Here is a 23,798-nt window from a genome sequence, read left to right on the forward strand (position 1 = left end):
TGATGGTGATGATGATGATGAGTTTGAGAGGCATTCAGGAGGTACAGGTGGTGCTGTAAGCTGGGTTTCGGGGATAATGCAGAGATGGAGAGATTTGGAAGATGTCAGGCTTTTGGCTTAGTGAATAAGTAAAACCATAAGTGGACATAGGACGTTACGGAAGGAGGACTCACTCAGGGGGGACACTAAACATGCCAGCAACCATTTACTGAGCACTTAGGAGGTGCCAAGTACTGTGGCCAAGTATTTTATCCACGTTAGGTGATGGAGGACTCAGAACCACCCTAGGGGATGGGTACTCTTATTGCCTTTGTGTAAACAAAGAGTGTAAACAGCTTTTCTGAGATTGGCCGGCAGCAGGGCCAGGATTTGGACGCACTTTTGATTCCTACGTCTGTGCTCTCAAGCCCCGCTCAGTTCTGTCTGATGGAGCTACTGGCCATCACTTGAGGCCCAGCTCAAGGGGGGGCTCCCCTGCTGAGCCCTTCCTGATTCTTCCTGGGTCCTCCTCTGTGTTTTGATGCATGCTTCTGTTGTCCCATTTCTCACACCCCTTCGACAGTTGGTAGAGTCCTCCGCTTCCCCAGCAGTTGGGCCCCGGACTCCTGAAGGCGGGGGGTGGTCCTGGTCATTTTTGCCTCCCCGGTATCCAGCACATGTCAGATGCTGACTGAACGCGAAGCGTTCTGGGAAATTCTGTTCCCTTCTCCTCTCTACACGTTCACTTAGGAGACACGTTCTGCAAATAATGGTGTCGACATATTTCTCTAAACCGTTCCTTTCCATCTTCGCTGCCAGAGCTTCGCACTGACCCCTTTGAGGTCACAGAGGAGGGGCACGTGAAGGCCTCCTCTGGAGGTGTCCCTTAAGCTCTTAACATGAGCCAGGGCTACTTTGGTAAAGACAGATGGGGAGGGCACTGCAGGTGGACGAAAGCACAGAGATGTGAGGGAGTTCGGTCTGCACGGCGGGGGAATAGGAAGGGTCTAGCCTGTGCCATTAAAGATAAGTAAACAGGCTGGGCCGAGGCCCGTGGAACAAAGGGGCCAAGGCAAGGCTGGTGGGGCCACGACACAGCTCGAGTTTGGTGTTTCATCTCTAGACAGTTGACCCCCGAGCAGTGACGGCCCAGTGCCCCCCTTCACGGTGGAAAATCCACGCATAACTGACTCCTCCCAAACCCAACTACCGAGAGTCTACGGTTGACTGGAAGCCTTACTGGTAATGTGAACAGTTCTATGTGACACGCACGTGTGTGCTCTATGCCTACGCTAGAATAAGCTGGAGAAAAGAAAATGTTAAGCAAATCCCAAGGGAGAGGAAATGCATTGCCAGTTCCAGGATGCATTTTTTGAAAAAAATAAAATAAAATAAAATCCGTGTGTAAGCGGGCCCACCTAGTTTCAGAGCCCGGTTGTTCGGAGCTCAGCTGTCGGTGATCCAGTAGGTGTGTGCCCAGGGCTCAGCGGGGTCACGGGGGGAGCGAGCTGCCCCCCACATGAGGGGTCACGCAGAGCTCGGGCCTCGCTCTCCTTTAGCGCTTTGTACACCGACAGCAGTACCACGTGTTCTCTGCTGCTGCCTGGCACAGCCCTTAACACGCACCGTGTCATCTAGGCTTTGCAACAGCCTGGGAAGCAGGTGCCATCACCTGTGTGCTTAAGAGGTCGCGGAGGGGGCTCGGCCGGGCCAGGATGTTGCCCAGCTCACCCGGCCAGAGCCGGCCCACGTCCGAAGAGCTCTCGGGTTCTACACCATGGCCCGCTAAGGACATCTCCTCCAAGGCAGGGAGCACTGTCATTCATGTCTGTGGGTGTTGGGGACCAGTGATGATGACCTTGCACCGACGGTCTCCGCGCACGTCGCTGGGAAGCCTCCAGGCCGCCAGGGGGCGCGCGGCCCCCGTTCCGCGCGGCGGACCCGCTGCCGACGCTCAGCTTCCTTGGCCGGGGCTCAGCCAATCGGCGCGCTCCGAGGGCGCAGGCGCAGGCGCCGGGGGCGGGGCCCGGGGGTGCCCCGCGGGCTGCTGGGAGCGGCGGCGGCGGCCGGACCGGGAGCGCGGCTGCGGCTGCGGCTGCGGCGCGGGTGAGCCTCGGGTCCGGCGGCCGCCCGTCGTCAGGGAGACGGCTCCGGCCGCGACCTCGGAGGGGCGGGGGCCGCTGCGGGCCCGGCCTGGCCGCTGGCTTCCCGGGGCTCGGAGGCCGAGTCGGGCGCGTGGGTGAGAGCGGCCGCTGCGGGGGGGGGGGGGGTGCGAACGGTCCCGCTGGTTCCGCGGCTCGCGGGGGGCCGAGCTGCGACCGGGCCTCGGGTCCCGCTGGCCTCCGGGCGGCCCGCTGGACGTCGCCGGGCGGGAAGGCGTGAGGGCGCCCCGGGGCGACCTGCAGCCCTCCGAGGCCCGCCCTGCAGCCCGCTGCGCCCCTGCGGCCCGCTCTGGAGCCCGCGGCACCCCTGCAACCCGCCCTGGAGCCCGCCCTGCAGCCCGCTGCGCCTCTGCAACCCGCCCTGCAGCCCTCTGCACCCCCGCAACCTGCCCTGCAGCCCTCCGAGGCCCGCCCTGCAACCCTGTAGCCCTCCCTACAGCCCTCCGAGGCCCGCCCTGCAGCCCTCTGCACCCCTGCAGCCCGCTGTGCCCCTGCAACCCGCCCTGCAGCCCTGCCGGCCGCCCTGCAACCTGCCTTGCACTCCAGTAGCCCGCCCTGTAGCCCACTGCGCCCGTGCAACCCGCCCTGCAGCCCTCTGCACCCCTGCAACCTGCCCTGCATCCCTCTGAGGCCCGCCCTGCACCCCTGCAGGCTGCCCCGCAACCCACCCTACAGCCCGCGCTGCACCCCTACAGCCAGCTGCGCCCCTGCAACCCACCCTGCAGCCCGCCACGCCCCTGCAATCTGCCCTGGAGCCCACCCTGGAGCCCGCCCTGCAGCCCTTTGCGCCTCTGCCACCCTCCCTGTAGCCCACCCTGCCGCACTCCTGCAACCTGCCCTGCAGCTCACTGCAGCCTGTTTCACCCCTGTGGCCTGCCCTGCAACCCACCCTGCAGCCCGCCCTGCAGCGGCTGCACCTGCTGTGCCACCCTCCGAGGCCCACAGCACTGATGATGCCCATGCGCCGTTTGACCGTCCTGCATTCAGGCGGCGAGCTTGCGGTGGGCCCTCGATGGCGGGCAGGGCGCCCTCGGCCTCTTGGAGCTTCAGGGCTGGGCGGAATGCAGCCAAGAGGGGTGGGCCGTGGCACCAGGCCCGGCCCGGAGCAGGTGGTCCTAGGTGTTGGACGAGGGGATGAGTGTGGTTATCTGGGGACCACTAGAAGGGGGTCGGGACAACAGAGATCTTTGCTGAGCGTGGGAGATGTTGTGAGTTGTGGCCTTGTGCTTGGGATGTTTCACAACAAACGAGGGATCCACGTGGAGAATTGCTGTTTAGGGTGCAGGTTAAGGTACAGAGAACCTCCATGAAGGTAGGAGAGGAAGTGGTGTATTAGGTTTGAGGTTCTTCAGGGTGTTCCTTTTATTTTTTATTTTATTTTATTTTATTTTTAAAGATTTTATTTACTTATTCATGTGACACGCAGGCAGAGGGAGAAGCAGGCTCCGTGCAGGGAGCCTGACATGGGACTCGATCCCGGGACTCCAGGATCATGCCCTGGGCTGAAGGCAGGCGCTCAACTGCTGAGCCACCCGGGTGCCCCAGGGCGTTCTTTTTATTGACTTCTGCTGTTTTATAATTTGGCAAATCTCTGCGTAATCTCAGAGTTTGCCTACAGGGAAGCTCTTGCAGATGGTGATGTGCCAAGTTGATGGAAAAACAAACAAACCAAACAACAGTTGCAGGAGGTGCTCCCCAAGTCCAGGATTTGGACAGACACGGCGCACCTGTCTGCAGCGTGTTCTTGCTGCCAGAGCGAGCACAAGCTCTCTGCCGTTTGGAGAGGCCTGGATTCAAAAGCACGTCTGGTGATTCCGGGCAAGTTCACATCAGGTCCCTGAGCCTCTGTGGCCTTAGGCACAAACCTGGGCTGACAGTTCCGACCTCATAGAGGTGCTGTGACAATCAGCTGATGACTGGCGAGTGACCCGGGCGGCGCTGGGCCCGGTGCTAAGACAAGGGACCCAGAGGGGACCCTTGGAGCTGCTGTGGGTTTCCCCCTGATGATGGTCCGTTACAGTCTTGGGTCCACAGAATGCTGGGATTCCTCCAAAGAGAATCGGAACCAAGTTGAGAGAGAGAGAGAAGATCATTTTCTCGTTGGTGAGGTTTCATTTGTACGTGTTGGACTGGAGAAAACTAAGTCGCAGAAATACCTACAGAGGTGCAAATGGAATGAATGATGTTCTAGTGGAGACTTTGGGGCAAACCGTGTAGCCCTCTGATGATGACGTCGGCCTCACAGTGGACATGAGGGCGAAAGGACGTACAGTGTATAAAGTGGCCCGAGCACGTATGTGCTCCGTCAACGGTAGCTACCGTTATTATGATAACGTGGATAATCGTTTTTCTTTAGACACTTTATTTATTTGAGAGAGGGGGAGAGGGGGGGAGGAGAAGAGGGAAGAGAACAAGCAGACTCTGCTGAGGGAGGAGCCTGACTTGGGGCTCGATCCCACGACCTCAGGGTCATGACCTGAGCTAGAACCAAGAATCAGTGCTTCACTGACTGAGCCTGCCGGGTGCCCTGTGAATAGTAACTGGTAATTATTAATGGGGACCGTCATGAGACTAAATGGCCATTAGAGTGAACCAATCCGTATGTTTCTGTATTTTTTTTTTTTTTTTTGATGTTGTCCTAATTCATTTCAGGAAGCTCTGGGACCATTCTACCTTTTTTTTTTTCTTTCTCGGCGACAGGCTTATACAGTGTGTTTTTTTTTTTTTTAATTTTTATTTATTTATGATAGTCACAGAGAGAGAGAGAGAGGCAGAGACATAGGCAGAGGGAGAAGCAGGCTCCATGCACCGGGAGCCTGATGTGGGATTCGATCCTGGGTCTCCAGGATCGCGCCCTGGGCCAAAGGCAGGCGCCAAACCGCTGCGCCACCCAGGGATCCCTATACAGTGTGTTTTTTACAGAAAAAATTCGCTCCCTGTCGTGTTCAGAGTCTGTATAACGTGTTGGTGACACTTTTAGGAGTTTTTTATGCAAATATGAAGGGTTTGGTTGAAGAGAATGTGTTTTATTTTTTATTTTTATTTTTTTAAATTTATTTATGATAGTCACACAGAGAGAGAGAGAGGCAGAGACACAGGCAGAGGGAGAAGCAGGCTCCATGCACCGGGAGCCCGATGTGGGATTCGATCCCGGGTCTCCAGGATCGCGCCCTGGGCCAAAGGCAGGCGCCAAACCGCTGCGCCACCCAGGGATCCCGAGAATGTGTTTTAAAAGAGGTGTGGCCAGCCCCCGTTTTGTAAAGTCCAGGTATGTCTCACTGTTACCAAGATCAAGTTCAGATTGGGGGGAAAAATCATTTCTCTAACATCCAGAATGGTTGAGTAACGAGTTAGGGTTTGGGCCACTTAAAGACGCTTCTTATTCTTTTTTGTGGCAGAGGAACTACTTATGGTGGAGCCAGGAGAGTGGCCGTGGGACCTCACCTGGTGGGAAGAGGGTGGCAGGCTGTGTTCACGGAGAAACTGCGTGGAGCAGAGGGAGGCTCTTTTCTGTTTCTGAAATGTTGGTTTAAAGTGTGGAGGGAGGGCCTGGGGCCAGTAACAGGCTTGAATCTTCGTCGGGAGAGCTCAGAGGCTCCCTCGAGGGGAGCACGGCCACATGTGGTTGCGTAACGGTCAAACAGGATAGTACGGAACCTAGAGATTCTTCCCCTTTCCCTAACGGTTACGTCTTTCAAAATTTTCTAGACTGTTTCAGGGCCCTGACCGCTGCCTGAGCAGGGCACTCTCTTGCCTTACTCTGCGTGGGGTGGATGCTCAGGCTGCCTGGTGACGGGAGCGCCCCGGAGGGTCGTCTGTATTCATGGGACAGGGGCTGCTGGTTCCTCCCTAACGCTGCCTTGTGCTCTTCTGCAGATGTCATGTGGCCTGTGCTTTGGACCGTGGTGCGTACCTATGCTCCCTATGTCACGTTTCCTGTGGCCTTTGTGGTCGGGGCTGTGGGTTACCACTTGGAATGGTTCATCCGGGGAAAGGATCCCCAGCCTGCGGAGGAGGAGAAGAGCATCTCTGAGCGCCGGGAGGACCGCAAGCTGGATGAACTGCTAGGCAAGGACCACACCCAGGTGGTGAGCCTTAAGGACAAGCTGGAATTTGCCCCTAAAGCCGTCCTGAACAGAAACCGCCCGGAAAAGAATTAACGAAAGACACAGAGCCCTGTGGGCCCTTGTGGGCCACCACCGGCCCTGCCACCATGTCTGCGCCGCTCCAGAACCCACATCTGATTTGCTTTATGGCTTATTCTGGCCCCTCGCGTACCACCCGGCCAGGCAGACGTGTGAGCAGCGGAGGGGCCGGTGAAGAGGAAGGCCCTTGAGGGTGCTGCTGGCCTGAAGGCTCATCTGTCAGGCTTCTGCTCGTCGGGCGCACGGCTGGGAGGACTGTCATGAAATGAATGACGGCTGTCTGTTTCTTTGGGGAGGCCCCCCTGGCCTCACGTGGGAGCGGCTGGGGTTGGGGTGCTGCCTTAGGAGGTACACCTGCGTGCCCAGTTCCAGTGCACACTGGGAAGAATGCAACCAGCTGCCTGCCTCCCGTTGCTGGCTTGCCCACCCCCCTCTCACGCTTCCTGAAATCCTGTCCTGTCAGCTCAGGAGTGAGACTCCCTGGGGAGGAAAGCCTTTTACTGTTCTTGGAAGCCCAGGCTGCGTACCTTGGGGCAGGGGGATATGCTTGAAAACAGTCTCATTCTTCGCACACACCCACCCCCCCATCACTGTATGGTACAAAACCTGATTAAAGTGGCATCTGAGAACTGTCTTGATGTGCTCCTATCTTCCAGATGGTGTTGGGGTCTCCTTAGGAGTCAGGCAAGTGTAGGCATTGCGGGGTCGGAAATCACTGACCTCTAACCAAGAGCTCCGAGGCCCAGGCAGGTCCCCGGGAGCCTTTTTATCATGATGAGAAGAGAGTTCGAGGACTTACCAAATATGAATCCAGCGTAGACCAGGTTGCTTAGTAGTTGCTGTCAAATCTTTCAGTCATACGCAGACATACATTCTCCCCTACAAAAGTAATATGCGTGCACCCCAGGACACTTGGTAGAGATTGGGAAGGGTCGCCCCGCTGCCAGGGCTCCGGTACAGCCAGCAGGGTAGCATCTCGTTACCTTTCATCCACTCTTGGCATAACTGTTTAAGATTCCTATCACCTGTGTCCATTTAACTTTATCTTCTTTTTTTTTTTTTTTTACCTAGTGTTTCACGTCGTCATTTTTCTGTCTTATCTCATGGTCTTCATAATCCTAGTTGTTCTTAGCAGCCGCATCACTGCCCATCAAGTGGGAAGGAAACGGACTTTGTTTTTTTGACAGTTTCCCCGTGGCTGGACGCTTGGGTCATTTCTGGTGGTTCCCCAGTGTGGGTGTGGCAGGGACTGTCTCTCGCAGGGCTCCTTCCTGCATTTTGGAGTAAATGGTGTTCTGGGTGAAGGAGGATGAGCAGTTTCAGGCGTCTGGATGCACGATGCCAAATGTCTTTCCTAAGTGGCTGCAGGCGTTTGTACTAGTGCTGCCGTTTGAGATGTTACAGGTGCTGTTGGAAGGGCAGCGAGAGCAGAGGGCAGGAAGGGGCCTGAGAGCCGGGGTCCGCTGGAGTCCGCTGACCTTTGACCCAAGTGAGCAGAAGGAAATGAGGAGCGCGTGATGGGGGACGCGCCGTCCTTTAACGCCGGGGAGGGTGTTTGTCCTCTTGGGAACCAAGGCTCGACAGCGATAACAGGTGAAGTTGGGACCCGAACAGATGGAGATGCCGGCTGTGACGTGGGAGGAGCTGGGGAGCTGGGGAAGGTGGTGGCCGGAGGGCAGGAGGCAGTGAGTCACTGGCGTCTCGTCTCCTCTGCCGTCCCTGAGGCTCCAGGGTGTGCTGAAAGGAGGTGCTGTTGCCATTAGGGACACCGGCGGATTCCTGGATTCCTGGTTCCCGGAGGACGTGCCAGGCTCTGCCAGCTGAGCCGGGGCGGGCGGGCCTCCGTGGCAGCTTGGTGCTGCCGCCCCGCGGCCGTCCTGGGCAGGCAGGCCGGGAACCAGGAGGAGGGTGGGCTGCCCTCGTGGGCGGGCGGCTGTGGCTGCTTCCAGTGTATGCTGCTTCCTCAGTGATGCCCACATTTTTAGGTTTTTTTTTTTTTTTTTCCCTAAAAGATGGTAGGAATTTAGGTATTTGTGTATGGTTCTTTTTTTTTCATTTTGAGACTTGATATTTAAATGTTGGCATTTTTTTAAAAAAAGATTATTTATTAAAAAAAAGATCATTTATTAGAGCGCGCACATACGAGCAGGAGCAAGGGAGGGGGAGATGGAGAAGCAGACCCCACGCTGCAGACCTGGGAGCCTGATGCAGGACTCGATCCCAGGACCCTGAGATCGTGACCCGAGCCCAAGGCAGGGGCGTAACTGACGAGGCCACCCAGGCACCTGGCATTTTATCTTCTAAAAAGAAATTCTAAGCGTGCTTTTGTGCTCGTGGGGTTGATTTGGCCTCCCAGACTACCGCTGTTCTCCCAGTAAGGTCTGAGACGTATACTATCCACCCCCCAACCTGAGCAGTCTAACAACGTGGGGTAAACCTTAGGGCCCCGGAGCGGCGTCTCCGGAAACACTTCTGCGTGTCCTGCACATGTGTCGTTTTATTATCTGTCTAAGCAGAACTCGGGGGGATGGAAAAGCCACGGAAACAATAGCAGCAGAGTTTTCCCACAGCCTGAGATGTTTTGGGACTTGCAGCTAGGTCAGGAAGCCTGTCCCAGCTGCTGCACCCCTCCCAGGGCCCGGCTGCGGGGGCCCCATCTTTGGAGTCCCAAGGTGCTCCCCTCCAGCCCCACCCCCGTTGCCCCCTTTTAAGTGATTCCGTGCCCTTGGGCCTGCCCTCCCTGAATCTCTGTGTGGGGCAAGTGTGTTAGGACGCGCAGCCGGGTCAGTGTCCCTCGGCCGCCACCGTGGGGCGTAGACCTAGAGCGGGCCTTCCTGCCTCTGCTTGGGAGCCTTCTGCAAAGGCGGGGGGTGGGGGGCAGCGGGGATGCGCGGGGCGCTGGTTGCCTTCCGTCCTCGCTGATTCACCTTGCACGCACGTGTCCGTGTTTCGGGGCCGGCAGTCCTGATTCACTGAGACGTGTCAGGGCAGAGGCGCTCGGGGGGGTCGTGCTCGGGCCCCCACCCCGCGGGGCCTTGCGGGGCCAGTGATGGCCGTGGCTTCCGAGCCGGCTGCCCCTGCCCTCCCCTCCGCCGCCCGGCGTCTGGTGCTTTTCCACTCTCGCTGGAGCCTTTCCTGTGCCCGTGGCCGTGTTCTTCGAGTCAGCTGGGCGGCCGCCAGGATAAGCCAGCCCGGGAGCCCTTTGACTCCTGTGGGCCTCTCGGGGCTCGGGGGTGGGGGGCTGCTGGCGAGCGGGCCACTGTGGGGTTGGCTTCCCGGAGCTCCCTGGGAGCAGCTCGAGGGGAAGCGCCCCCGTCTGGCCTCCGTCTTCCTTTCCCACGTTGGCGTGGGCGTCTCTGCGGTGCTGGGGTGGCCGGGCAGCCTGGCCCACTCGAGGTGACCCTTGCCTCAAGCGCTGGCTGCGTGGCCAATGGCGAGTCCCCTAGGCTCTCTGGGTCTCCTGTCCTCAGCTGTCATGGGGCTGGGCATGCCCGTGTGTGCCGGGCTGGAGCAAGGCTGAGGTGACGCGCAGAGCGAGTCCAGGCGAGTCCAGGGCGTCCGGGGACACTAGCTGCACTCATCTGCCCCTACCTGGAGCCCCTGCTTCCTGCGCTAGTCGCTCATACCCTCGTGACCCTGGTGAGGGGTGCCCTGGAGGCGGGAGCAGCCTTGGCTGGGGGAGTGATGACGGGGCGGTTGGGGTCTTCTTAGGGATCCGTCACAGGGCGGACCCGCTTGCCCAGGAACCACGCCGGCCAGACCTGGGTCGCTAAGCGGTAGTTCCCCGAGTGCCGTCCGCAGGGTCAGAGGCGGAGAGTGGGGAGCAGGGGAACAGGGGCTTGCGGGATGCCCTGGAGAGGCAAGGAGAGCAGGGCCTGGGGTGTGACCTTGCCCTCCTCCTGGCCTTGGCTTCTCTGCCTGCAAACTGGGGGTTTGAGTGTGTTCCCCGCGGATGGAGCAGAAGGAGGGAGAGAGCAGCCCCCGGAGTCCACGGAACCGTGGTGGCCTAGAGCCCCGTGGAGCCTCCCTGTTGCCGCGTCAGGCGGCAGCCAGGCTGGATCACGGAATCGCAATAAATAAATGCTCTTTTATGCCTTCCCTGTCCAACGTCTCTCCCAGTGTTTGCTGAAAAGCAGTGTTTGGATTTGAGTTTTTAAAGAAGAGCAGCACACGTGGGTTTCCCTCCCAGGCTATCCCTGGGTTTGCAGGCGGCCCCCGTAGTCCAGGGTGTGACTGGGAAGTCCCTTTGCTTGTCCAGGCGTCCTCCGCGGGTGGGGACGGGCCTGCCTCCCTCCCGAGCTGCGAGGTGCAGGGGATGTTTGTAAAAGTCCCGGCTGGCTCTCCGTTTGGCGTGGAGCCCTTCCCCCGCCCTGTTCCTCGTGGTGTCAGGGCCCCCCTGCCCCGTCCCCTCCCCAGCCCGCGGCCACCGTCCTCTACATCTGCAGTTCGTCCTCTGTTCATCTCTCACGTCCCCCATTAGGGCCTCCTCCTCTTACCTGAACTTTCAGTCTCTTCGTGGAAACCCCTCCAGGTTCTGCCAGTATTTTGTCCGACGAGGTCCCTGCCTGCCCTCCGCGACCTCTGTGGCTCCTTCCCCCGTTGCCCCAGGCTCCCTCCTGTCATCCCCCTGGGCCGGGAGCTAAGGTCTGCTGCCTCCCGAGCACACGATGCTTGTTTGGACCCTGACGCCTCTGTGTGCGCCGTGCACCCGTGCACCGTGCGTCCTTGGCTCCGGGCCGGCTCCTGTTACTCCTGTTACGCCGCGGGCTTTGGCAGCTCTAGGCCCAAGCCCACTCCCCTAAGCAGGGCCTTCCCTTCCTCCTCCAGCCCCGTGGTCACTGTACCGTGGCACTGATTCCGGGGCGCTGTAACGGGTGCGCCGCCCCCCCCCCCCCCGCCCCAGGACGGTGGGTTCCTTGAGGCCTGGGGCCACGTCCTGCTCACCTCTCTGCCCCTTGCAGACGGCCTGGCACACAGTCATTTTCAATAAATGTTGAGTGAATGAAGAGGCCCCTGAGTGATTCGGGGTGGAGCAGGGGCTGGGGCCGGCATCTCTGGAGGACGGCGGGGCCGCTGGGGTACCTGGAGGGGCCTGGCGGCCGAGTTTGGCGACAACTTTGCCTTCCCCGAGGCTGGTATAAGTGAACCCAGAAGAAACCACTGGCTTAGGTTTCCCAGGGGGAGAGGGGCTTGGGCGGAGGGCTGTGCTTCCCCACTGGGTGGGACCTGGACCAGCAGGGCCCATGATGAATTTGACCCCGTGACTCTGTAGTGGGGAACAATGTCCTCAGGAAGGCATTCAGGAAACCCTTCGCGTCGTAGTGATGAGCGCTGTGCAGCCGCCCGGCAGGGCGGATGGGGTCGCCCCAAGGAAGCCGCCAAGGCCCTGGGCCCAGGCCCGGGGATCCCTGGACGCCCTGACCAGGGGCCTCTCCCTCAGCCTCAGCGCCACCGTGGGGATCCCCGGGGCGGGGCCTGGGCGGGCCTGGGGGGCGTCTGTCTCTCTGGGGGGCCGAAGGGCCGGGCCTGGGTTCCGTCCTTTGCCCTGAAGCTGATGCACACCTCCCGTATCCATGCAAAGCCCTTTCATTTGTGCCTCCTCCCCGAGAGCTCAGGCGGGAGGGCGACGGCCCTGCTTGTCCTGCTAGCAAAGGGGAGCCGAGTCCTGGGTGGAGTGGGTCCCCCTTCCCGCCCTGTGACCGCAGCCCGTGCCCCTCCGCCTCCCAGCCCACTGCCGCCACCACTGTCCCTGCTCCGCAGACCGCTCTCCGCCAGGGCAGCACCCTTCGAGGGCCTGCTGGCCCCGCGCCGAGTCAGGCTGTGGCCAGGGCCCCCATGGCGGTGGTGCGGGCGGCTCCGGGACCCGCCTCGCGCTGCTGCCCCCTTGTCCTGTCCCCTCCTGCTCCCACGGCCCCGGGGCGCAGACCAAAGATGAAGCTTTCGGGGTAGCTGTGCCTCTGGTGCTCCCCGGACAGTTTGCCCCGCGTGCGGGGGCAGGTCGGGGTTACTCCCACAGGTGGAGCCCTGTGTGGGGGCAGCTCAGTCAGTTGGTGCCCGGGCGGGTCGTTTACCCGCTGTGGCCCCCAGAGTCCTGTCCTGGCCGGTGTTCACCGGCTGTGAAGCTAGGCCGCGGCGGGCGGGGTCCTGGGCACCCCCCTTCCCGTCGGGGAGCTCAGCCCTGCGGTTAGGGTGCTGGGGTCAAAGCCCGCGCCGCAGTACGGCTCTGTGGGGTCCCATGTGGGGCTCAGCTGTGGGGGTGGGGAGGACATGGGGGCTCCTGGGGCGGGGGCTTGTGCTGAGGCCCGCTGTGTGGACCCTTGCATCGGGACCATGTTCTGAGTCTGGGCTCCAAGAGGGCGTGTGGGGCAACGGGCCCCCTCCTGCACTGCTGCGCCAGAGACAGGAGCTGGAAGTTGCGGGGCGCCCTGACCCCTGCCCCGAGGCCCTGACCCTTGCCCTGAGGCCCTGACCCTCGGGGTGCCATGCAGCAAGGCAGGGTTTCCGCGACAAAGGGCCACAGGCCAGGGCACATCGACAGCAGATGTAGATCCTCCCTTTGCTGTGGGGTGCCTGCAGGGTTGGCGCGCCCTGCGGCCTCTCTCTGGACCCGGGGGTGGCTGCCCCTTGCTGCATGCCCGCGACAAGGCCCCGGGGTCCTGTGCGCACACCTCCTTACAAGGACACAGCCTGGGTCGGGGCCAGTAAAGGCCTCGTCTCCAAATATGGGCACACCATGGGGTCCCCGGAGGTCGCAGCTTTAACATACAAGTTTTGAGGGGACACAGTCGAGCTGTAACAGGAGGGTGGGCAGGGGGAGAGCCTTGGGCATGGGTACCCAGCCCCCTGAGGCCGAGGCCTTAGGGTGGGAGCTGAACGCCTGAGGCCGGAAGACTGTGAGCTGATTATCCTCGGGGTCCCTGGGGTGAGGGAACAGTCAGGGGGCCCCAGGCACGGTCCCTGCTTCCCGGGCCTTATCAGAGCCTGGACGCCCTTCCGCCTCGAGGCAGCGGCAGCTGCTGAAGGCCTGGCCACTGGGCTCCCCGCGGGGGAGGTGGGGGGGTGGAGGGAGGAGGGCACCGAGAATCCAGGATCGCTTCTGTTGTTTTTCCAGATTTACCTGCCCCACTGGGTAGGTTCACGCTGATACCCTCATACGGACGTTCCCCCCTGCCCTCGTGTGTGTTTTTGATAAAAGCTGAGCAGAGTGGGAAGGCGTCTCCGATGTCTGCTGGGGTCCAGATAACAAGCCGGCCCTGCTCTGGCCCGGCCCCCCCCGACCCCCGTGTCTGCTGCCAGCCCCCTCCTGCCCAGCCAGCCCGACAGTCCCAGGGGAAGAGCGAGCGCGCAGCCCCTCCCCGTGTCCCCGGGGACCTCGTTCTCCCCGGCACCCGAGGCAGACGGATCCCCGTGGAGACAAGGGAGCTGGCTTACCCGCTGAGCCCCACCTGGGCCGGGTGCCCACCATCGCCTTCGTCCTGCAGGGCAGGGTTGTGTCCGGGTCAGGGGGTGGAATGGGGGTCCGAGGCTGGGCTGCCCTCCTCGTCGCAGGTGCACGCAGTTCCTTTCCTCCCTGGGCAGCTGGCTGACCCCGGGGCCGGGGGAAGGGGACGGTGGGAAATTGCTGAGGGTTTTCTCCCCTCCTCTCCATCTGCAGAGGCCCGGTTCTCCCCGGGCCCCGGGGTGGGAGTGAATGGGTTGTCACCCCTTGACCTGTGCTGCCTCCCCACTGCTGCCCCCCCACCCCCGCCCCTGCCACCACAATGCCCCGAGGCTGATTCAGTGCCTCCTTTATCAGAAGTGGAAAACAATACAGAGCGGCCTGCTGGCAGGGTGGGTGCACCCCTGCCCTCCCTCGGGTTGCTTCACCACTGCCAGGAAGCCGGGAAGGACTTCCCATGGGGGGATGGGACGTGGGAGGGAAGTCCTGAGAGGCCAAGCGAGAGGAGGGGTACACGGCAGCCCCCATCCCCTCTCACTAGCTGGGGGCCCCTGGGCTGACTGCTGACGCCCGTGTACCCTTGTCCTGAGCACGAGGCTCCACCACCGGTGTCACCGGGTGGGCGCGGGCAGAGCCGTCTGCCCAGTGCCTGAGCCCCCAGAACAGGCTCCGGGTTGCCTGCCCTGGTTGCCCTGAGCCGCCTCGGTGGGGAGTCGGGGTGTGGGGTGGGGGGCGCGGCCCGGGGAAGGCCTTTCTGGGGTCCAGCTGGAGCCCGGACGGACAGGAGGCCTCCCGCCCTGTTTCCGTGACACGCAGGAAGGCCAAGGAGTCGTGGCCATCCACTCTGGGGAGACGAGGTCCAAGGGGTGACCGGAGCAGCTCCGGGGAGCCCCCAAGGCCGCGGCCCCGAGTGTGCTGCGGAGGGAGCCGAATGCGGGGAAGCCTTTCCCAGCAAGAGCCCGGGATCCTGGGGGCGGGGGGCGGGCGTCACTGAGGAAGGCCGCGCCGGGCGTGGGTTGGCCCGGAGTGCGTGGGTTGGCCGGGAGTCACCCCGGAATCAGAACCGGGCAGGGGGCTTGCGGGGAGGCCCAGCCGCCGCCCCCGCCCCCGCCCCCCCGCCTGGCAGGGCTGTATTTTCGGAGACAGCGCAGGAAGTGGGCCTTCACAATGTCAGGATGCAGGAAGCGATCGGACTATTGAAGGCCACTTCCTGTGAGCTGGTCATTCACAGACATTTGTCACCGGCTATCAGGCCCTTAGGGTCCTGCCATTGTGTGGAGGGGCTGCAAGAGCCCGGGGGCTGCCGGCCGAGGCTCCTGGACACAGAATGCACTATTGTGCTCACCGGGCAGCACCCCGTGGGGTGGGGAGGAAGGCGGTGGGTAAGAAGGGGACGCCTGCCTCTCATTGTCCCCCTGCACAATGGGGGTGGGGGCTGGGGTCTGCTCCACGGCCCCAGGGGGCTTTGGGCCGGATCTCAGCCAGGAGGCAGGGTGATGTCCAGCGGTCCTCCAGGCCATGACCACCTGGATGGCTCCGGGCGCATCCGTGGCTCCTGGGAGCTGCAGGCCTGCTCCAACCTGCTGGAGTGCGTCCCGGCGTGGGAGGTCGGCACACGGAGCGGCTCTGCTCAGGCTCCTGGCTGGGTGCTGCAGGTCCCTCGGTTCCGCCTGCGCCCTCCTGTCTTCCCTTCCTGCCCCCTGGCGACCCCACCCTCTGTCGGGTCCAGGCACGTGTGCAGGGGGACGGGCCGGGGGGTGACGCAAGGGCACACCAGCCACAAGGCTCAGCGCCCCTTCCCTAGTATCCGCGCTTAGGGTCGGCCCAGGGCCCAGCATCTGTCCGTGGCCGCGCCTCTGACCTGCTGGGTGAGCCTGGGTGAGCCTGCGTCCCCCGGGGTCACCTGGGGCTGCGTCATGGAGTCCTGACGGGCAGACGAGGCTCGGGAACACATGGTTAGAGACCCACGGGCAGCCCCCGGCCTCGCCCTGCTGGGCTGTGACCCCGCTGTGACCCCCGTGACCCGCAGGGCCAGGTAGGGGCCCTCGTGTGGCTCCGCTGTGTGACCAGGTGGACGAGCAGGGACGTGAGGTCGGTCACACACATGGGGTCTGAACCTCGCCTCTGGCTGTGACTCACTGTGTGGCCCCAGGAGGGTTACGGCTTCCGCCCCTTCCCGACCCCCAGCATGGAGCTGCTTCTCCGCTCAGGGCACAGGACGTGCAGATACTTTGGGATCTCAGGGGGTCGTGCTGCCCCCACCATGTGGAAGGGCCAAGGCCGCGCACTGCCCGCTGTCCTGCCCACTGTCCTGCCCGACACCCTGCCCGCCGTCCTGCCTGCCGTCCTGCCCGCCGTCGTGCCCGCCGTCCTGACCTCTGGCCACGTGCAACTATCAGGTAAAAAGTAATGAACTAGAACCAGAGCTTCAGCTCCTCAGCAGCCGCACTGGACGGAGGAGCCGGAACCGTCCAGCGTCGTGCCGTGCCCTCCTGGATGGCCCTGAAAACGCATCCGAGAAGCACAAGGAAATACATGAGTTGGGAGGAGAGACGGTCTGAGGTGAATACTGGCTCTGCTGGTCCTGGTCGCGTCTGCGGGGTTCAGCGTGTCCGTGTGGCGCTGCTCTTCCTTGGGGGACGTAATCAGGGCACGTGTGGGCCGGGCCCCCAATGCCAGGGGCCGTGGGGCCGGGCTGCAAAAGCTGCCTGACGTGCCCTGTGCCCTGGAGTGGGGTCACCCACCTCCAGGCCGTGTGGACACACACAGTTTGCCCCGTGAGCCTCGGCTGCCATGTGGGTGTGAGTTGTGGCCCCTGTGGCCCCGGGGAGCACAGCTGGACTCCCTTCACAGCCTTGGTGTAGAAAGCTGGCCCGTGTCCTGCCTCGTGGTGACACAGGCCGCCTGGGACGCTCCATCCTTTCTCACCTTGTGCTTCTCTGCTCAGGTCTTGGCTTCCTGTCCTCTCCCTCCACCTGGCCACCAGCAGAGTCCCAGCGTGCCAGGCACCGGAGGCCAGTGGTGTCGGCCCCGTGGGCTTGCCTACCCCGGGCAGGTGCCCCTGGGTAGGTGCCCCAGGCAAGTGCCCCTGGGTAGGTGCCCCTGGGTAGGTACCCCCCAGCAGGTAACCTGGGCAGGTGCTTCTGGATAGGTACCCCGGGTAGGTGCCCCCGGGCAGCTGCCCCCAGCAGGTGCCCCGGGCAGGTACACAGAGTCACAGCAATGAGAGTTGGGGGAGCTTGGCGAGTGCTGAGGTCCCGAGTGGGTCCTGTGGGAGGCCAGGTTGGGAGGGGTCGGGGTTCTCTAGCTCACCATCTATTCCACTCCCATTGCCTATGCCCGGGTGCGGGGGCCCTGAGGGAGGGGGAGAGAACCCACTGCCACGGCCACCCGGAGGCCAGAGTGAGGGCCAAGCGGCCATCGTGGCTTCTGTTGAGAGGCCTCCTGGCCCCTTTCTCCACCCAGGCCTGGGGTCGCTCCCGCCCTCCTGTCCCATTGGACCCCTCCTCCTCTTTCCCTCGCTGTCCTGGTGACGTCGTTGCCGTCAGAGCGGTGATCCCCCGGCGTCCACTTCGAAGGCGCTGGAACTGCCTCTAGCAGCCATCCCATCCGGGCAGGTCCCAGAAGGAACACGGTGCTGCCCGTGCTGGTGTTGGGAGCGCCCAGGGGATCGCCTGGCTGGTGCCCCTCCCACCCGGTGCTGCTGGACGGGGAAGGCCACGCGGGGCTGACGGAGCCTCAGGCGAGGGACCGAAGTCCACCTTAAGGCTTTTCAGGCAAAAAAGGAGACATCCGTTCACCAGGACTGTCCCTGGGCCTCTCGCCTCCGTGTCTCTCTGTGGCTGTGCCACCTGTGCCCACGCACCTGTTTCTTCCACGAGCAGGAACACGGCGGCCAAGAGCTTCCGAGTCTGATCCACGGCAGGTTCTGGCACAGGACTCACTCTGATCCTTGGTCTCCAAACCCGGGAACCCGTCCCTTGACTGGTAGGCAGTGGCCAGGAGAGGGCGGGTGTTAGGTGAGATGCGGCTGAGGCTGCTGCGGCCTGGGGCGCGGGCCGGAGTTCCGGAGACTCGCCAGGTAGTGGCTGAGGGGGCGCGATGGGGGGGGGGGCGATGTGACGGCGCCTCTGGGGCAGGACAGGAGTTGGCTGGGTGGCCCCGGCCTCTGTGCTGCCCTGCTGGCTCTGCTCAGGTGTACTAGTCTTGGGAAGGGCCGTGGGGTGGGACGGTGACTGGGGATTTCTGGGACCTTGGCATTGGAGCAGGCACCGGGGTCGCCAGGTGGACGAGTGTCCTGGAAGGGTCACGGCTGTGGAGCCGCATGCAAGTGACTTGGCCTCTGTGACCTCCACTGACACCCTAAAAGCCCATGCGACGTGGCTTCCCGTCCTTAGCCCCCCCAGGCGTCTGTCTCCCTCCAGAGTCCGGGATATTCACGTGCGCTCCTCGTCTGCTGTTTCCCAAGTGGCCCTGCAGGGGCTGGAGGACCCTGAACCCCAAGCCCAGGCCGCCCCCATCCCCTCAGACCTACACACAGGGTGCCAGGTGACATCACGTGTCCTTGCTCACTTGGAGCCGCGTGGAGCTGCGTGCAGAAGTGGGGAGAAGGGTCCTGTCGCCAAGTCCAGCCCCCAACCATGCGGCATGGGGGACTTCTCTCGCCTGCCCCCCCGCCAAGCTGCCGACCCGGTCCCGGGAGCCGGGCCCCGTTTCTCCAGGAGCCGGGCTCCTCCATACTCCCTGGCGCGGACCTTCCTCTCGCGGGGGCACCGCTAGCAGAGGGCATGGGCATTTCCCAGGCGTGGGACACAACCCGACTCTGAATCCCGACCCAGCCTCCTGTGCAGATCTCTTCTTCGCCAGAACAGGGCTTCCCCGATAGAAGGGGTGCTGTGCGTGGGTGCTCGCCCACCGTGGGTGCCCCGCCCTCAGGCCCTAAGTCTCCTTCTGGGGAGGTGGGGAGGACGGGGTCCCTCATGTGCCTGGGGAACCTGCTGGCCTGGAGACGGAGCTGGTGTGCGTGCAGCCTAGTGGCTCTTCTCTGGTTTTGGGGACGAGCCTCCTGGGCCCTGCACGTGGTGGGTCGAGGTCCTGGCTGTGTGAGCCCCGGGCCCGCAAGGTCGGGGGAGGCAGGAGAGCCCGGGCGGCTCCCCGCGGCCTCCCCCTGCAGTGGGAGTAGCTGCCCCCGCTGCAGGCCCAAGCCCCGCGTCCATCCAGGCAGGAGTGTCCCCTGCGGCCCCCAACGGCTGCTCCTGCTCGAGCCCCCGGGGTGGGGGGCGGAGGGCTCCACGGGGCCGGGTCTGTGCATCCCACCTCCACCCTGCATGCGGGGCCCTGGGACCGGGCTCAGCCCTGCGCATGTGCCGCCCACCCAGCCGGGCACCTGCTCTTGGGGGCTCGGGGGCTTGGGGGCTCGGGCACGACCGCCAACCCTTCCCACCCCCCCGGCTCTCGTCCTGTACGGTTGATCCAGGCCCAGGACCTCCTGTCCCCTCCTCCCCACCCCCCCGCCAGCCCCACCCCTGAGAAAGTCCAGCTCAGGGGTCCCCAGGGCTGCACAGGAAATGCTTTGCACACCACGGGTCAGCCAGGCTATTTTCTGTCCCAGAACCGGAGGGAGGCTGGGCTGCGAGCCGCCAGTCACGACAGGCCGCCCTTCTCGGCCTCGCTCCCGCGGCCTTCTCTCGGTCTCTACGAGTTTTCTAAAAAAGATTTTATTTATTTATTCCTGAGAGACACAGAGACAGAGAGAGGCAGAGACACAGGCAGAGGGAGAAGCAGGCTCCATGCAGGGAGCCCAGTGGGGGACTCCATCCCGGGACCCAGGGACCCCACCCTGCGCCCAAGGCAGGCGCTCATCTGCGGGGCCCCCGGGCGCCCCGCTGCCTCTCCCATCTCTACCTTGTCTCTGTCTTTCCTGCCCTGGAGGCTTTTAGACCCTCTGTCCTTTGCCTCCTCGTGCTTGACGGCCACCTGCACACCCTTCAAAGCTCAGCTCAGCGCCACCTCCTGCAGAAAGCCTCCCTGAGCCCCAGCCTCAGTCCCCGAGCCCCGAGCCCCAGCCCCGTGGGGATGAGCAGCGCTTATGCCCCGGGGCCAACCCCCCCCCCCTCCGGGGCTCAGGCTGCAGGGCGCCAGCCCGTGTCAAGGCTCCAGCCTTCCTAACAGCGGCCACTGAGCACCATCCGTGGGGTGGGGTGAGCCGCACCGGGTGGGATCAGGGCCCAATCCCTTGGGACCGTTGCCCCGCTATAAGGGGCGTGGGCTGCCCGAGGTCGTGGCGGGTCCCCCAACGACCTGCCACCAGGCCAGCAGGCCTAAAGCAACACGGTTTCGCTTTCACAGGCCTGGGGGTCGGTGTGTGAAATGCGCCCCCACCCCGGGTCCAAGGCCGCGTCTCTGCAGCCTCTGGAGGAGAACCCGTGTCCCCGCTTGTTTTCGCCCCCAGAGGCCACCTGGCCCCCTGGCCCGTGGCCCCCGTCCCTTTTCCCCATCGTTACAGCTCCTTGCAGTCCCCATATCCCGTTGCTCCAACGTCCGCCTTCCTCTCCCACTTCTCATGGCCCCATCGGTGATCTAGAACCGTCTCCCCGGCTGCTGTCAGCTGACCGATGACGCTGTGTCCCTCTGCGACCCCAACCCGCCTTTAATCCTCCGTGGAACCTAACACGCTCCGCAGGGGCCGAAGACCGGGATGTGGACATCGGGATGGGGGCCGGCCAGCTCGGTCCGCCAGCATGCTGGGAAGGGGACTGGGAGCACGTCCGGAGGCCTTGGGGGGCCGACCTCGTGAGGGGTGTGCAGGTCCTCTGTGCTCCTTACCCAGCCTCCAGCCCTCGGACGTGGGTACACATGTCGCCACGAGGAAAGACCCGGGGCTTCCCACAACGGGAGGAGCCGGGGACTGGGTCATGAGTCCCTTCCCTCCACCTGGTGCGCCAGGTGCGATCACGTGGGGTGGGGGGGTTGAGGCGTGAGGATCTCCCCCTATGGGGCTCAGAGGGGCCTCTGCTTCGTCTGTGGGGAGAAGAGGCCGGGGAGACCCAAGGAGGTTGCATCTCGTCCTCATCTGAGTTTTGAAGGCTGAATAGGAGTTCACTGGGTGAAGGGGGGAAAGCGTATGACTAGACTGGAGGCACCTCCTTTGGCCGAAGTCCCCCCGGAGTCGCCACAGCCCACCCGGGATGTCTTTGTCAGGGTCTCTCATCAGGGCAAAGAGGGGAGTTGATTTCACACCCGGTCTCTAACCTGAGACGGACTCTTCGTGTGCGAAGGCGTCACACTTGCCTACATCACCTGTAACGTCTCAACTGATTTTTGTGTTTTTTTTTTTTTCTTCCCAGCTAAAGAAACCAAGGCTCAGCGAAGGCATGAACCTTTCCCCCCGCCCCACGATCACGGCCCCACAGCAGGACCTCCACCCTCCTGCTTCCATGCCAGGCCCCGGGCTGCCGCTGACTGTGGGGTCCCCTCCCAGGTGCCAAGGCAGCTGGGACCCAGGCCTGGGCTGCCCAGTGTTCTTCCCCAAAGGGCTTTCCTTTTTTTTTTTTAATTTTTAAAATGTTTTTTTAATTTTTATTGGAGTTCAATTTGCCAACATATAGCATAACAACCAGTGCTCATCCCATCAAGTGCCAAAGGGCTTTCCTGAGGGTGGAAGTGGGTCCCGAGGCCCTGGCGGGTGTGCATTGTTCAGCTGCACCTGGAGAGTGAGCTCATGTCAGCAGACAGCAGGGAAGGCACTGCGGGCGGGGACAGGGGGGACGGGACGGGGGACGGGACGGGAGGCCTGAGCAGCCTGGGGCCTGGCCCTGCCTCCACCTCTGTCTCCTCTTCCCGGGAGCAGGTCCTTTCCCCGAGTCCTGGGCTGACCATCAGGACACCAGGGGACCTGGTGATGCCAGGAAAGTCCCTCCGTTTCCCTGTCTAAAAATGAGGGTTGAGTTAGATCGGGGTTTCCCTGTCTGCTGAAAACCAGTCCTACGGAATATTCTCCAAGAAAAGGGTTGCACAGTCAAACGAGGGAAAAGCCGGAGAGCCCTTCTGCTCCGGGACCTTCACAGTGCACATGACGTATTAAAGGCTCTGAGAAGTCCTGAAACGAGGAAACCCACGTTGGCGAGGGTCTGTCCTCCCCGCCTTTCTGGCAGCTTGGGCGGGGACACGTGATGTAGGCTCAGGACTGGGTCCCCGAACGTGAGGGACGGCAGTGGCTCCGCCGAGAGAGGCTGGGCCTGCAGGCAGGAGGCATGGGCGCCTGGAGCAGGACCCCGTGTGGGTCACCGCAGCTGGAGTGCCCGCCGTTGAGCTTGCCTGGGTTCACGGTGTTCTCTGAGCCGCGTTTTTCAGTCTTCCTGTTACTACCGCGTCTTCCTCCAAGAACATTTCCCACCCATGTGAGCCCACATGGTTACTATCGTGGACGCACCCGGCATCTTGACTGGGCACATGGCAGGTGCTCAATAAATGTTGGCCGAATGAACCTGTATAACCGTTTCCTTTTAGTTTTCTCTTTTTTAAAAAAGATTTTTGTTTTTATTTATTCATGAGAGACACACACAGAGAGAGAGGCAGAGACACAGGCAGAGGGAGAAGCAGGCCCCATGCAGGGAGCCCGATGTGGGACTCGATCCCAGGACCCCAGGTCACGCCCTGGGCTGAAGGCAGCACTAAACCGCTGAGCCATCCAGGGATCCCTACAACCTGTTTCTGACCCCTGATTGAGCCCACTTTCCTATTTTCAGCAATCCAATCCGACTTGATCCAGCTGCACGGCTCCTGAGGACGGACCTTCCGTGGGATGATGCCGCGGAGGGTCCTGTCCCCTGGGACCCCCAAGTCCGCTGCGGGAGATGGACCTGTGCCAGCGCAGAGGACCCGACAGTGTCTTCAGGGACACGGAGCGTCTTGCTAGCTGAGACCTTCCAGGTTGGTGCTCCCGACCCGGGTCTTGAGGAACGGAGAGGTCTGGTCGCACAGGAGAACATTCCAGGCTGAGGAAACAGCACAAGCCTGGGGCGGCAGCCTGGGACAGGCAGGCCTGGTCTGAGCACAGCGACAGGCAAGGCCCAGGGTGCAGGCCACAGAGACCGGCTTTCACTGAGGGTGAGAGTCGCAGAAGGGTGGAGCGGGGCGGGCCGTGGGGTCGGCCTCAAGGGCAGTGTGGTGCCCCCAGGAAGAGCGTGGGTTCTGGGGACCCACAGCCAGGTGTTGACGCTTAGGAGCTATGGCTTGGGCAGGTCGCTTGGACTTCCTGAGCCTCCGTTTCCTCCTCTGTAGGAAGGGACGTGATGACACTTGGTAGCATCACTGCAAAGGTTTGAGACATTTGAGGTTCACGGTACTTAGTGTATCGCAGGCGCCCACCAGGAGATCACGGGCCATCATCAGACCCCCGTGCGAGGAACGTGAGCTCCTTCACTACATGGGCTCCTGGATGGTAGGGCTCGGGCCTCCTATCCTGTCATCCTTCGCACGGCATCTGGCACAGGACAGGTGCGAGGCGACGTTGTTGGATGAGGATAGATGGGCGGAGAGTGGCACTGGCGTGGAGTAGGGGTGGGGGCGGCCTCTCGGTCCCCCCACGGGGGACGGACGTGTGCCGCGTGACCCTGCCACTTTCACTGCAGGGGCTGGGGAAGAGCAAGGCTTCAGAGACCCGAGAGGGTCTTGCCCTGTGCAACACAGAGAAATGAGAAGCTTTGGGTTTGGGACGTGCTGACTTGGGAGCGCCTGATGGGTCCAGGAGAGAGAGAGAGAGAGACCAGGCTGCTCTTGGGTGCTTCTAGGAGTTTGGCAGGGGAGGAGATGCAGGGGAGCAGGTGCAAACACGCAGGGGGGAGCAGATGCAAACACTCCAGGCTGGTACCTGGGCCGTCCTGTGGCATTTTGTTGGTCATAGCAGGCCAGGAGGCTGGCCCAGGGTCAAGGGGAAGGGAAGCAGCCTGCATCTCTTTAGTAAGAAAAGCTACAAAGGCACAGACAAAGGCGGTGGGGCCAGGGAGGGGTGAAGCTGTAGAGTCCCAGTGAGATGCAAAATGGGTGGGAATTAGCCCATTGTTTTAAAATCCG

General features: G+C 62.3%; 1 protein-coding gene across 4 annotated transcripts; it reads left to right on the forward strand.

Annotated features, from left to right (window-relative positions):
- Positions 1–1,991: 1,991 nt before the first annotated feature.
- SMIM12 (small integral membrane protein 12) lies at positions 1,992–6,920 on the forward strand. Of its 4 annotated transcripts, none has more exons than XM_025419988.3 (2): positions 1,992–2,085; positions 6,018–6,920. In XM_025419988.3, exon 2 carries the CDS (start codon positions 6,023–6,025, stop codon positions 6,299–6,301), a length of 279 nt encoding a protein of 92 aa, XP_025275773.1. In that variant the 5' UTR covers positions 1,992–2,085; positions 6,018–6,022; the 3' UTR covers positions 6,302–6,920. The 4 variants fall into 4 exon arrangements, with proteins under 4 accessions (XP_025275773.1, XP_025275774.1, XP_025275772.1 ...); XM_025419989.3 differs by having other exon boundaries at positions 2,084–2,218; XM_025419987.3 differs by lacking the exon at positions 1,992–2,085 and adding an exon at positions 4,091–4,244.
- The last annotated feature ends 16,878 nt before the right edge of the window (positions 6,921–23,798 follow it).

This window comes from Canis lupus, chromosome 15 (genome assembly GCF_003254725.2).
Source record: "Canis lupus dingo isolate Sandy chromosome 15, ASM325472v2, whole genome shotgun sequence".
Taxonomy (NCBI): Eukaryota; Metazoa; Chordata; class Mammalia; order Carnivora; family Canidae; genus Canis; species Canis lupus.

Coding starts and splice junctions, on each gene's coding strand:
- SMIM12 (XM_025419987.3), top strand. CDS start 4,145: ATGATGGTCCGTTACAGTCTTGGGTCCACAGAATGCTGGGATTCCTCC. Junction 4,245..6,017: donor AGAAGATCATTTTCTCGTTG/GTGAGGTTTCAT, acceptor GCTCTTCTGCAG/ATGTCATGTGGCCTGTGCTT.